At 36.3% G+C, this 14,489-nt stretch overlaps 1 protein-coding gene across 3 annotated transcripts in view; it reads right to left on the minus strand.

Moving 5' to 3' along the window:
• Positions 1 to 970: 970 nt before the first annotated feature.
• Positions 971 to 14,489, minus strand: part of LOC118276741 (deubiquitinase DESI2) — a 33,762-nt gene continuing 20,243 nt past the window's right edge. For all 3 annotated transcript variants that reach the window (XM_050699800.1, XM_050699802.1, XM_050699801.1), the window contains 7 exons: positions 13,964 to 14,091; positions 12,972 to 13,124; positions 12,367 to 12,456; positions 10,953 to 11,004; positions 8,048 to 8,136; positions 7,316 to 7,398; positions 971 to 6,536 (listed from right to left, as the gene is read on the minus strand). In XM_050699800.1, the coding sequence (XP_050555757.1) occupies positions 7,320 to 7,398; positions 8,048 to 8,136; positions 10,953 to 11,004; positions 12,367 to 12,456; positions 12,972 to 13,124; positions 13,964 to 14,091 (591 nt within the window). In that variant the 3' untranslated portion in view covers positions 971 to 6,536; positions 7,316 to 7,319. The remainder of the gene's footprint in view (positions 6,537 to 7,315; positions 7,399 to 8,047; positions 8,137 to 10,952; positions 11,005 to 12,366; positions 12,457 to 12,971; positions 13,125 to 13,963; positions 14,092 to 14,489) is intronic.

Below are 14,489 nucleotides of genomic sequence, written 5' to 3' on the forward strand. Positions count from 1 at the left end.
AGCCGAATCCACATTCCACATGTCGACAACCTCGTGAGCCAAGTCAAGATATTTTATTTGTTTATCTTTTTCAGCTTTCACGAGGTTCTCGTCATGAGGGATGGTACGCACTATTATTATTAACGCGCGAGCCAAACACAATTCGTCTAGTGTGGAAAGCCGCAGTGGGTCTACGCTCGTTGGACGAGCGCTCTGCGAGCATGTCGTTCGTGCTCGGCTGCGTTCTGCCTGTTGTCGGTTTTTTGACGAAGACAAGATGATTACTCTCCAGCCACCGTAAGCGCGGGTCTGCGGACGGCAGCCCGACCAAAACCAGACTACTATACTACGACTATTATATATCTAATATATAATTATATAACGTCACGCCTTTAATCCCCGAAGGGAAAGCGAGATAGTGGCCAGGGGTGCACATTACGGCACATAATGCCAATGTACGCCCACATTTCACAATTTTAAGTGCGGGTCTGCGAATGGCAGCCCGACCAAAACCAGCCCCGTGCGTACGACGCGTCGCCGTCGTGAACCATCAGACTATAGACTATTGTACAGGAGAGTATCTAACTAGGTGTATTAAACCTAACGACTTATGTAGGCCGCATCATAACTTACCATCAGGCGTGATAGTGGCCAAACGTCGGCCCATTTAACATAAAAAAAAAATGTAGCCGTAAACTAGCCTGGTCTAATATATCCCAAGAATTAGATAAAGATGTAGAATATTCGCAAAGAGCCGCGAGATCAATGCGTAAAATTATGTTGGAGGACAGTGATCGTTGTATGTCCACACTGGACGCCGCGAACGGCTCGGCTTGTGCTTCAGACGTGCTCGCTTTGTCTAAAAAAGAGTAGACTTTTTTACAAAATATTTCAATCAAGAATATTTTCTATAAGAGACATTTTTATAAGAAATAATGTTATTTGCAGGCAGATTGGGGTTGTGCAACAGGTGGTAAAATAAAACATGTGATTGCAAACTTTTTACACAGTTTATTCATTCAAAAATTATACTATTGTCAAAGTTTAATATGACAATATTGTGAAAAAACCGTTAAATATCACCATTCAATGAGCGAAAAATATAGACAACAGTTTCCGGCTCACCGAATAGAATATACATTGATTTACTTGTCTGTAACAGTGTTATATCATTTAACATCTAAATTAGTTCGTTACATCATAATTTAGTTACCACATCATAATAAAAATAGAGACTTTATCCCACACTAACATCGAATCGAAATTCAACTTGCAACTACTTACATACATAACTAGAAATAAATTGTACAAACATTTCCAAAGTATACTTCCCGACGTGTACAGGGATATAAACTCATTGTATAACGTACAAGCTAAAATATGGCCTTAAATTACAAATAAAAAACTAAAAATACACACATGCACACACAAAACGTCAGATAAAATAAATGCAACACACTAAGTAAAGTAGAACTAGATATAACTTTGGTAAATAACTAACAAGCTCGAGTCCAGTGATCGGTGATGAAGAAATAGTGTATTTACCAAGTTTACACAAACAATTTATTGAATCCGCGATAGACATATATTTAGGAATGTTATTTTAAAAAGCTGCTTCATTTTAAACGTTAATAAATAGATATAACTATGGAATTAATGTTAAAAATACGATTTTTAATCAAACAAGTATAAAATTATTATTCTTTGCAAGAGACGTGGTACAATTTCTTTGGTTCAAAATATCCAATAATCTGAAAGATATAATGTAAGTTAGATCAGTTTCTTGACAGTACAATTTATATAATCGATTAATTCGGAATGCTTTATCCAATTTTATGTGTACAAATAAATAAATGAATGAACAGTTTCATTATACATTTTAAATTATTTCATTTATTATGTGCAAAAGGTTAAAAATATGACATAATTTGCTACGAAACTAAATTAAAATACAAACTTCGAAAAACTTCCAGTGAGATTACAATAAGAACATATGTGACAAATTGCTGCGGTGTATGTAAGAAAAACTGTCTGTATGTTTGCAAGTACAGTTGCCCTTACTCGAACAAATGAAAACTTTAAAATAAACATGTACATTACATAAATCTACTCTTAAACAGTTTATAGTGTTATTAACAGTTCAACTCTTTTATTTGCATATTATAATTTTAATTATATTATTTTATTTCCAAAATCTACAGTATTTCGAGGTTCGTTACGTGGCAACACATACGGTTTGACATTTATGAGTAAGCATAGACAAATTGTCATGAGTTTTAGGAACTCGTTGGTATCTTAAAAATAAAACTATAGAGAAGGAGAGTTAAGCTAGTAGTTTTAAGGTAAGTTACAATAACAGAGGGCATTTTGTATACACAATAAATACTGCTATCACACTTATATTTTTGTTGAGAGATAAAAGAGAAGTGTATGAGTAAATAAATAAAACTTATTTAAATACTTGTCCCAACCGTGTATGTCGCCAGCGTACCTACACCATAATAATATATCCTAACTACTATCCTTCAACTGACGTTTATATTCAGAAATCGCAATGTTTGAGTTTTCTAACAAATTATTAGAGACCGTGTCTAAATGATACATATCCTTGAGACTTACAAGAACGAACAGTTCTTATTTTTGATCTCATTAGATTGAGCATTAATAAATTCTATGAACGAGAGCATTAAACTAATTTCTGTACTGCTCTGTTGTCTATTTTACTAGTTGATCAGTAAGTAATTTGTCTAATTTCTAATTCATCTTTTTCTGTTATTGTTTTCTGTCAATGTCAATGTGACACCTGTCATTATTGTCAAATTTCTGAATACAAACGTCAGCGTGTTTTATCGTAAGTTGTAAAAATGTCATAAGTTGAAACACTGAGGTGAGACGTGGCACATATTGTGTAGTCCGATACTTACACGTTACACACGTATTTCAATTAGACAACACGACTAACTGCACGAAAATGCACAAAAGATACAAAAATCATGATTTATTACTATTTAAAACATTACAGTAGACAACTAACTTCAAAAAATGAGAGAATGAAACATAAGAACATGTTATTTATTCGAAACTTGTTCTAGTCCCAATTTAGTCGATTTACTGTAAATTATTTTACAAATGAGAATAACCATGATGATTATATAGGATTGCCAATTTTGTAGTCACTTCAGAAAGTTAAAAAAATGGCGGGAAAGATTGACATTGACGTTTTATTCGTGCCCTAAGTGTTGCTATTTGAAATACGTTTTCCGTTGGCGCATTGTCAAGTCCATAGTTTCGAGAATATTTTAATTTATATTACAATATGTATAATCATGTTCTGCTCATAATATATTCAAGCCGATAATTTCTAAACGTTCTACGATAACTGTTAATTTCTAAAAACAAAACGATCAATGGCCACGTGACAAATTATAAATTTAGACTTTAAATTATATTACCTAACTTCCATTATTATATCAAATGGCACTTTTGTGAAATATCAGGTTTGTAGCTATGCTTAAATATAATGATTTATTAATACTAGTCTTTCGCCGCGTTAAGTAGAAATTATTCATATTATAAACCGTAATTGGGCAGTTTTGGACTCAATTATTTAGGAAATTTACTTATTTTTATGAACAAAATGTGTGATATGGGAACTAGATGGTTAAAAAGGCTTTTATCCAAGGAAAGGACAGAAAATTTATGGCTTTACTACAAAATTTTAAATTCAAACAAGATCTGGGTCTATTTACTAGCAGAGTACAAGATTATATCGTGTTACATGAACAAGCTAATGATTATGGCTTCTAAAAAACCCTTATAAAGCCTAAACTTACTTTCATATAAATCCTGTGTACCTGATTATTGCATAGTTACGTAAGTAAATAATTCGTAAATTACGTTGCTGAAAATGAAGCTATATTTAGTTTATCCCGTCAGTAAGATTAGATAGATTATTCGCAACCGACTGCTATGCAACGTGTCGCGTATTCGAAACAATTATTTGTATAATCCACAAATTATTTTATGTCTCATTATATTTGTAAAAGGACACGCTACACGTGGAGGATGTTTAAGTCTTTGAGTGCCAATAGAAAACTGTTGAAGGCAAATCCTCCGCTAACGTCGGTCACCGGTGACCACCACGGCGTTCAATGTGTTAAAAAATATACAGGCATAATTTGGTCATTTTGAGCAACATAACTTGCGATTAGTGACCTGTGCCCAGCCTTAGCAGTAACATTATATTATTTATGTCTAAATAACCCAGTAAACGCACAATTTTCTAAGTGCACTTTGATTTAAGTATAACCTGACACACTGATTTGTAAATGTACTTATGAGAGATATCAAATATTTATTAACTAATTAATTAATTTAAATAAATTACTAAATACACAATGGGGATATATTATTATGAACTTATTGAATGAATTGACATAAAGTGAAATTTTACAATGAATTTTTCATCTCGAAATAAAGTATAAGGTATAAACGAGGAAGGTCTTTCTTTATTAAATTATCTTTTTTTTAAATAAACTTTAGAGATCGTTGTTACCAAAGTAAAGTCAAAGCATTAGTTTTACTGCCGATTTCAATAACCAATATCAAGTCAGAATCTTTAGATTAAGACAAATTTTTTGACATTAGTTTTATAGAATTTCTGTCAAAAAATAAGATCGATTCAAAATTTTGGGTAAAGATCGGTTATTGAAATTGGTAGTTTATTGATTCTTCAAGCGATTAATGGTCCTATCCTACTTTGCAACTCTATTTACTTCAAACACCAGACGTCATCCTACCTTTTCTAAATGAAATCGTGTATAAACATACTTTTAAACACAAATGGCTGTTATTGGCATAATTTCACAGTTAAGCCAAATAATTGTGATATTTATATATTAAATTCTTTAGAACAGAATGTTTAATTTTCGCACCACCATCCCACCCTCAAATTCCACCCCTTTCCTATAATTATGAGAACCATTACCAAATTCCCAACCCCGATTTTTTTATTACCAAGGTTCAACAAGGATTTTTATAATGCCTTGTTGAACTTGAACTATTATTTTTTTTAGCTTAGATTCGTTTTACATCAACCAAAAGCCCAAGATAGCGACAGTCTCTAAAGTTGTATTTTTTTGACATTCCAATTAAATCTATCTCTTTCACGCAAGAGTCTTTAGTTAGTGCAAGACAGAGATGAATAGATATTGAGTGTTCAACCTTCAACGTTTATACCAATATATTTAAAATTACTAAATTATTATAACACACACTCCCAAACGATTTAAAATATTATTTAACAAGATATTTATTTCTCCCCACCGAAGTCCAGCAAAGGGCAGAATACCTTTTTACCCGACTTTTTCACTTGTTTTCGTAAATATTTCAGTATTATGCGATTTTTTTTATACAATTCACATTTGGGTTTACTTTGAGTTAAAAGCGTTAAAATTGGAACGTTTAATTTTTATGGAGGCTTTTTTTCTATGGAATTTATCGGATTTTTACTTGTTTAATAAATATTTCTTAACCATTTTCTAAGTTGTGTGTTGTTGTTTGATTCTAGGCATTTCTGGGGTGATATTTTGACCGTTTCAGATATATATCTATACCTAGAAACTAAATCCGTAATGCCCGCCCTTTGCCCGACTTTGTAAATAACGAATTTATAGAAAAACTCCCATTTATAATGTGAAATCACGCCATTTTTAACGATCGACGGACGGACTACAAATTTCTACGTATATATTCATTTATGTTAACACACACATACAAACATCCGCCATTTTACATTCGCATCGACAAAATGGTTTTTTTTTTTAGTATTTTATAAATAGAAACCCGATATTCTTATAGTTAGAAAAATGAAAATTTGTAAGTAAAATGAATGAATGTAGAATAATTTATGAGAATTTTAATGAAAATTATTTGAAATGTAATATATCTTAAAGATTTAATTTTAAATGATAAATAAATGATCTGTGTCCGAATATAACTTTGTCTTTTATCACGCAAAAAAATAATTTATAACGAAATATACTTCAGATATAGTTTCCAGACAAGAAATAATTATTATAATTAGTTAAGAAAACCACGTAAACGATCAATTCCTTTAAAAGTTACATTTTAAATATTCGTTAAATACAAGTTCCGTATTCAAATAGGAACCCTTAAAATGGGGGACAACACTACTGTAAGTATACCCTTTGTTAAAAAAAAACTGAGCAACATACTGCCATCTCTATCACTTGTTCTAGAAAACGAAAGAGACAACTCAGTTTTTATTAACACAAGGATTTAATTATAATTAGTTTAATATAACAAAGGCCGGAGTCACGTCAAAACCGTTTTTAAGTCACTGCGTTTTTTAGTCGATTTTTTAAACATGCCATAGAGAAAATCGACTAAAAGTTTTTATTTCAACGGCGTGCGACTCCGCCTCTCTAGTAACCATCGACAATGCGCCAAACCAAGTACTAGCTAATTTTAACTCTAGTATGAATTAGTTCGCACAACACTTCTGACTGCTTATCTGCAACTGTGCAGTACATATTCTGGAGAAAAAAAAAACAATAAATAAATATATTTTATTAGAGATTCTAAAATTATCCGCGGGAGAAAAGATTTTATTTTATTTTAAACTTTATACCATTATGTGTATGTGAAGCGGATTTTAGCTCATATCGCCAGAATCATTGGAAGCATAATACTGTAGTTTTCTGTGAATGCGAATTTTATACCGCATATGTCACAATGTGAGACCCGAATACGGGCCAAAATCTACAAGAGTGGTGTAAAATCTGCTCGAGTAGGATGAGACGTGCGCGAATGGGGGTAAGACATGCACGAATTGGGGTAAGACCTGCACGAATGGGGTAAGACATGCACGAATGGGGGTTAGACCCGCACGAATTGGGGTGACATGTACGAATTGGGGTTAACCGCACCCGGATACTGTCTGCGCAGTCACAACTGAGACATGCATGAATAGGAGTAAGACATGCACGAATGGGGGATATGTCGTGTTACGACGGATAGTGTGGGTAAGACATGCACGAATGGGGGTAAGACATGCACGAATGGGGGTAAGACCTGCACGAATGGGGTAAGACATGCACGAATGGGGTAAGACGTGCACGAACGGGGATAAGACATGCATAAATAGGGGTAAGACATGCACGAATAGGGGTAAGATATGCACGAATGGGGGTAACACATACACGATTGAGCTAAGATCCGCACGCTGAACATTGCATGACTGGGAAAAGGCTATAATAATATTTGTGAATAGTAGTAAGTTTAGTAATACAGTGAGATAAGGGGGTGTACTCACGATGCTATTGGGGCGTCTGTGGCGAGGAGGAGCGCGAGTGCGCCGCCAACGACTGCTGCAGCGCGGCCGGGGTCAGCCACTCTCTGCGCCACAGTGGGGGGAATGTTTATTTATTTATTTTGCAATTTGCATATACAACATTACAGCTTACGCTTTTACGTTATAACAATTAGCAAATGATATTATAATATTTAAAGTAAATAATTGAAAACAACAAAAAAAGAAAGTTAAATAAATAAATACAAGACATAAACATAAAAATTAATACAATTCCAAACCAAAGAATATCGTAGTTAATTAACAAAAACCAGTAAACAGTGGTTTGCACTTAACACAAAACATAAAGACTTAAATAAATGTATTAATTAATATTCATACGTTCAAATACTCAAACGCCACTTAATTTTAAGACGCTCTCAAGAATAGTTCTGTCTCTACAAATTCTTTATAAAAGACAGAGATAGCACGATATTTAAGTACAACTTAAAATTGAGTAGCGTTTCAGTATTCAGTATCCTCAGTATGAGTTTGCTTTACGTTTAAATTAATCGAAACGAAAGCGCGTTCGGCGTTCTGATTGGCCGGCTCGACTGAACCAACCAATCACAGCTCCGAACACGGTCTCGTTTCGATTACTTTAAACGTAAAGCAAACTCATACTGAGGATACTGAATACTGAAACGCTACTCAATTTTAAGTGATAGGTGATAGAGTATGTATATAGAGACTCACTTGGGCAGACACCGCTGCAGGAAGGGCACGCACGAGCTTACGTACGCGAGCCGGTTCACCCAGGCGGGGATGTCGTGGTCGCATAGTGCCTGCAACGACAAACATTATAGCTATATATCTATACTAATATTATAATCTATACTAATATTGTAAAGCTGATGAGTTTGTTTGATTTTTTGTTTGTTTGAACGTGCTAATCTCCAGAATTACTACTGGTCCGATTTGAATAATTCTTTTTGTGTTGAATAGTGCAGTTATCGAGGAAGGCTATAGGCTATAAAACATCACGCTATGAACAATAGGAGCCAAGCAGAGCGGGTGAAACCGCGCGGAAGTAGCTAGTTTACTATATTTTTATATTCCGTTGATTAAAATTAATGCCGAACCGATTAGAATTAATGCTAAACCGATTAATTAATGTTCAACTCGCAATTGAATTTAAATCGGTGCCAGTCCACTGCGAGATTATAAGGTTTGTTTTAAATGTCGCTTGCTCTATTAATATTTCCGCCCTGGTGCCATCCGCAAAGGCAGGTCGGCTTTGCGCGTTTGTGGGCTGACTTAGCAAAGCCGTCGGTAAATTTAATTTAAGTGGGTAATAAAATTATGTTAATGTGTAAGTATTTTTGTAGAAATAATTATAGTTGTGGTTAATTGTAGCGTGTAGGCGTAACATAGGTACTATAAAATTAAATATTGAATACTCTTGTAAAAAAAAAATTGTATGACAAGGGTCCACGGGCTCTTGGTCCTACGGACCGGACAACTAATATAAATAGAATTTAAAAAAATCCCACCAAACATAATAATATACTTTCACTACACGGCAATTAAGCCATTTTTCAATTCTCAGATGCCTTCATGTACAAAATCTGTCTCTTTGTACTGAGTTAATCTTTATTTTCTTACTTACGTGCCAAATAACCGTGCAGACTGTACATAAACTATTATGTAGGTACATTACATACATATCTACACAGATATCACTGTCTAATCTCCTTGCATTTCCCGTATCTTTCCGTCGTACCTCACTACGGACGAGCGCCGAGATAAACTCATTTCCGACAACCCGCTATGCGCGACCCAGTATAGCATTGATAGTGAGAGTAGTAATTTTTATTTATGTATTTATTTTTGAGGGAGAAAGAAAAAAATCATCTAATGATTTCTCCCGCTTTGCGTAAGCGAGAGTCTGACACTCTCAGACTCTTACTGACTAAAAACCACCCATTCCTTCTTCAGCTTTGAGCCGGAGTCCCAGTAACCTTTTAAAAAGTATTTTTGATTATTTGACACGTTAGTTCCATCACATGCAGACATGGAATTTAGGAATGTTAACATAAGTACAAAAACGGTCGAGCTAAGCGTGGGCGCAAACTAGGTACAGCCTCTATCTTGGTAGCCCAATATTAAATGCTAAGGCTAGGCAGTTCTCGCGTCATGGTTGTGACACAGTGCAACTAGGTACATTATATTACTGACAGTAACTTTTTTCACGCATTAAATAAGAATAAAAGTTGCTCCGGCACTAACGGGCTGGTTGAACCAGATTGATACCACGGCCTCACGGAAAACCACCGTATAAGCTTCCACCGGAGTAGCAATCTAACCCTACCCCTCTCACCTTCCTCCATCCCTAATTTCCCTAATTCATTAAGGAGCATAGAACTCTACCCACAAAACCAGCAACACATTTTCTAATCTTTCAAAGAATCGCAACCATAAATAAAGTTATACTATTAGTTTACTAGCGTCTCAGTGTACACGTGGTAGCGCGTGCGCATCGAATAATTATCGGTCGATATAATTATAGCATAAATAGTAATTGCTGCATTGTGCTAACTAGTAATTATGTCAAAGTTCCGTAAACACAATAACTTAGAATAGATTTATCTATAAAGTATACAACCATTGACAGATTATAGTTTAAAGGAATTAAGATTTATTATAATTATCTGATTTATTTTTAGCTTTATATTAATAATACTTAGTCGGCCATTTATTAAAGGTTTTTGGTATTATATAACATATTTCTCGATTGCTGTTGATCGTAGGGTGATGTTATATAACCTTCCTTAACAAATCGACTATCCAATACAAAAACTGAAATAGACTAGAACCTGTGCTAGTACTTCTGGAGATTAGTGCGTTTAAACAAAAAACAAACTCTTTAGCCTTATATATTAGTCTAGATTAATATAGTTTTGAACGCACGAACGAATCTTCGGACAGACAGCTAGAGAGATATACATATAACATCACGCATTTAAAATATAACAGCCACATTTCGGCAGTTACGTTATAAAGTTTAAGTCCCAAGCGAACATTAATTGAAACATTACAAATTACAATATTTCAACAACAAACTACAATTTATTCGTTTGAATACAACATTCCGCTTAGTAAAACCTTGAGTGGACTTTAGGCGATAAATCAACGACATTTAGTATGTAAATTAGGAAATTGCATGCAAAACTGACTATACAATACATAGTATATTATAACTTAAACTTTGGAACTGGTATTTACATAACATATTTGATTAATAAAGCCTTGGCTGCCTAAAGGTGTTTTTCCACCAGCGATGTGCTATAGCAATGCTACGAAGATGTAATAGCTATGCTGTGAAACTATGTGACCGTTCCCACTGATATTAAGCTATGTAGCTGTGCGAGGAATATGCGCAGCTCGAGTATGTGATGTATCGATAGTAGGCAAGCCATCCATAGTACGCATCCATAGCACACATCTTTCCATATAAAAAGATTGTAGTTGAGTCTGTTTTCACCAGTGCTATGCTATGTGTGTGAATGAATATGATTGGTGGAAGATAAACGCATCCACAGCAACGTAGCATAGCACTTCTCTGGTGAAAAAGCACCCTTATTAAATAAAATTAACTTACCAAACAAAACGCTGAGGTGAAATGATTGCAGTTGTTGTTCATTAGGTGGTATCTGGAACAGATAATACATTACTTTAAAACAAGTTATACTGCATGCAACATTTGAAACTTTAATGTATCAGTCAGCCAAGTTTTTGGAATGCAGGTAAGAAAATAAAGCTTCATTCGATACAGAAACAGTAGCTATTATTACTGCAAAAGTGTGGGAGAGTCATGCTTCGGCACGAATGGGCCGGCTCGACCGGAGTGATACCACGGCCTCACCGAAAACCGACGAGAAACAACGCTTGCGTTGTGTTTCGCCGTGTGAGTGAGGTTACCGGAGGCCCAATTCCCCCATTCCCAATCTTCCCAATCCCCGATTCCCCAACAACCCTTAAAGTCCTAACCCCCAAAAGGCCGACAACGCATTTGTAACGCCTCTGGTGTTTCAAGTGTCCATGGGCGGCGGCGATTGCTTACCATCAGGTGATACGTCTGCTCGATTACCGGCGTGTTCCATAAAAAAAATCCACCTACTAAAATCTTGAACTTCTTTTACATTCACACTTTTGCATATACATACATATCTACATAACTATAAAATAACAAAACGCAATAATACAGTCTGTCCGTTTGATCGCGATAACCTCAGCGACTGATATGGATTATTGTCCGTCAACCTTGACGAGTAACGTTTTTGTTATAATTTAACTAATAACTGTACTGTAATCAGAGAAAGAGGCACACATTCTGTTAATTGGTTTCACTGAATAATTTTATGTCAGGCGAAAATAGTCCTTATTGTCTTATGGTTAAGGTACTATGTTAAAAATATACTGTATGAAGCTACAAGTAAGTGGACATACATATGCCTTAATTATCCCGTCAATAATTTTGAGGTGGTAGAATTTTCTTTACATAATGTCAAAGTCAAAGCATTTATTTCAATTATTCCTTAATAAAGCATTTTTGAAACGTCAAAAGTGAATTGTCCATAAGTCTGTTTGTCTGTAAAGCTAGGTAAAAATGTAAGGAATTTTTCATTACATTATGAGATAACTAAGTGACTAAAAACGACTACAGCGCCACCAATGCAATATAAAATCTCGCTCAGTTTTATTGCAGCGTGGTTTTTTAGGTAATGACCGAATTTAATATCAGTCTATTCATGTATTTTGTAACGTTGATAAGTCTGCGTTTGGCCCCCAACCCGCTTACTGCCAGGACGGTGAAGCGAAGATGTGGCCGAAGATGGAGCACACAGACTTACGCCCGAATACACAAACGCTACTTAATTTTAAGTTATACTTAAATATCGTGCTATCTCTGTCATTTTATAAAGAATTGACAATTACATTTGAGAGCGTCTTAAAATTGAGTAGCGTTTGAGTATTCGGGCATTAGTATACTTGCTTTATTGAGTTGTACATACCTGTCACCGCGGAACTGCTTGCCAAGTTCTGCTACCAGCCGTCTCACTTCGTCTTCGCTGAAGTCTGTATAACCTATGTGCACACTTTGTCTGTAATGCAAATAATATGTTTTACCACAAGATCTGTGTGGGAGTCAATAAATAAGAAAACGGTGATGTAGTGTTTTTAAATTTAGAAATTCGCTATAAACATTGACTCATAAATCGCAATCGCACCGCAATGTACAAAACACGAGCACATTGGGATTAAGAAAGTTAAAACTCATAAGTTTTATAGGATTCAAAAATTAACGATTTTATAACAATAATAAAATTTAAAACACATGATGGATCTGGGTAACTTGATTCACTTTACAATAAAAGGGGCTTTCCAACTAGACTGAGTTCAGTTCATATAAGTTTTTTTTTCACTTTCAGTTCATGCGTGATCATGTCGCTTGCAACAGTGCCGAAATATCGGAAACTCACAAAAACTAATAAACATGTTAAATATCCCGTTTTAATTTCTAATAAGTTTAGGTCGATTTGAAAATAGACTTTTTTTTACATTTAATGGATCGACGTTTGGCCACTATCTTGCCTGATGGTAAGTGATGATGTTTTACCTGAAACGAAACTGTTCGCCTAGCTCCCGTTCGTCCCGCGGCGTGATCTCGAAGACGCCGGTGAAGGCGTACGGGTGTCCACCGTACGCCCACTCCGAGCCGTGAACCTGTACCCCGCTGTGGAACACCCCCACACCCGCTCCCGCCGTATACCTGCACACAGGGATACACATGTATCAAAAAATTCATATATGCAATGTCACGCCTTTTATCCCCGAAGGAGTAGGCAGAGGTGCACATAGCGACACATAATGCCGCTATACAATGTACACCCACTTATCACCATTTGTGTTATAAGTCCCATGCAATAGGGGGTGAGCCTATTGCCATATACTGGACGCAATTCCAAAAAAGAAATTCATTTGTGGATACAAACAAAGATAACACAGAACAGTGCGGGTATCGAACCAGCCACATGTTGTTACGCAGCCACTTGAGAAGAGCAAAATAAATAGTGAGATATGGTAGGAGAACTATAGAATCTCCAGCACATGTGCACTTATGACTCCTCTAGTGTCGCAGCTAGCGCTGGTCGCTTACCATCAGGTGATCCATCTGCTCGTTTATTCGATAAGAAATCATTGTCATGTCTTTGATTGACAATAAGAAAATTGATGGAGGCAAATTCTCCGCTAACGTCGGTCACTGTTGACACCCATTGCGTTTAAAGTGTTCAATAGGGTCCTAAATCCCTTTTTTTTAAGGGAGGAAATTCATCTAATGGCTTCTCTCGCCTTGGGCGAGGTGAGAGGGAGTATTAGACTTTTACTGACTAAAAACCACCCCGTTCCTACTCCTGCTTTTCAAGCCGGAGCCCCGGTAAACCCGCTAAGTAGTCCGCAGCTCCGGAGGGTCGTAAGTCCTTACCAGTTGGTCCAGTACATGTCGTACACGTTGAGGACGACGGCCGCCTGGCCGGGGCGCGGCGCGCGCTGCTCCCCGCGGCGCGAAGCAGCGACATGTTACCAGTATAATAGGTCCCAAGTCCTTACCAGTTGGTCCAGTACATGTCGTACACGTTGAGGACGACGGCCGCCTGGCCGGGGCGCGGCGCGCGCTGCTCCCCGCGGCGCGACAGCAGCGACATGCACGACGGGAACATGGCGCAGATGCCGCACGACTGCACACACAACACAACATTACATCCACAACCTTTATATAAGTACCTGACACACTTATGTGCCAGATAGTTTATTTAATTTTCTTCAGAAAACATACAGCTAGGATACAGATGGTTGAGAAACATTGAAAGAAGGTTTGCCAATTTTTTTAACGTTGCCCCACATTAGGATTTTCACCTGTGACATGACGTGACACCCGGACCCGAAACAACAATTTGTGGATCACACAAAGAGTTGCTCCGTGCGGGAATCGAATCCGCTACCCGTTGCGCGGCAGCCAGTTGCCCAGCCACCGCACCAACCGTGCAGTCATGTTTCCACGGGTAGTTCATACAAATTATGTTTCTAATTCAATCTGGTGCATAGTGGCTATGCGCTAAGACAAGCGCTTCTTTTG

The sequence above is a fragment of the Spodoptera frugiperda genome, chromosome 17 (assembly GCF_023101765.2).
Source record: "Spodoptera frugiperda isolate SF20-4 chromosome 17, AGI-APGP_CSIRO_Sfru_2.0, whole genome shotgun sequence".
NCBI lineage: Eukaryota > Metazoa > Arthropoda > Insecta > Lepidoptera > Noctuidae > Spodoptera > Spodoptera frugiperda.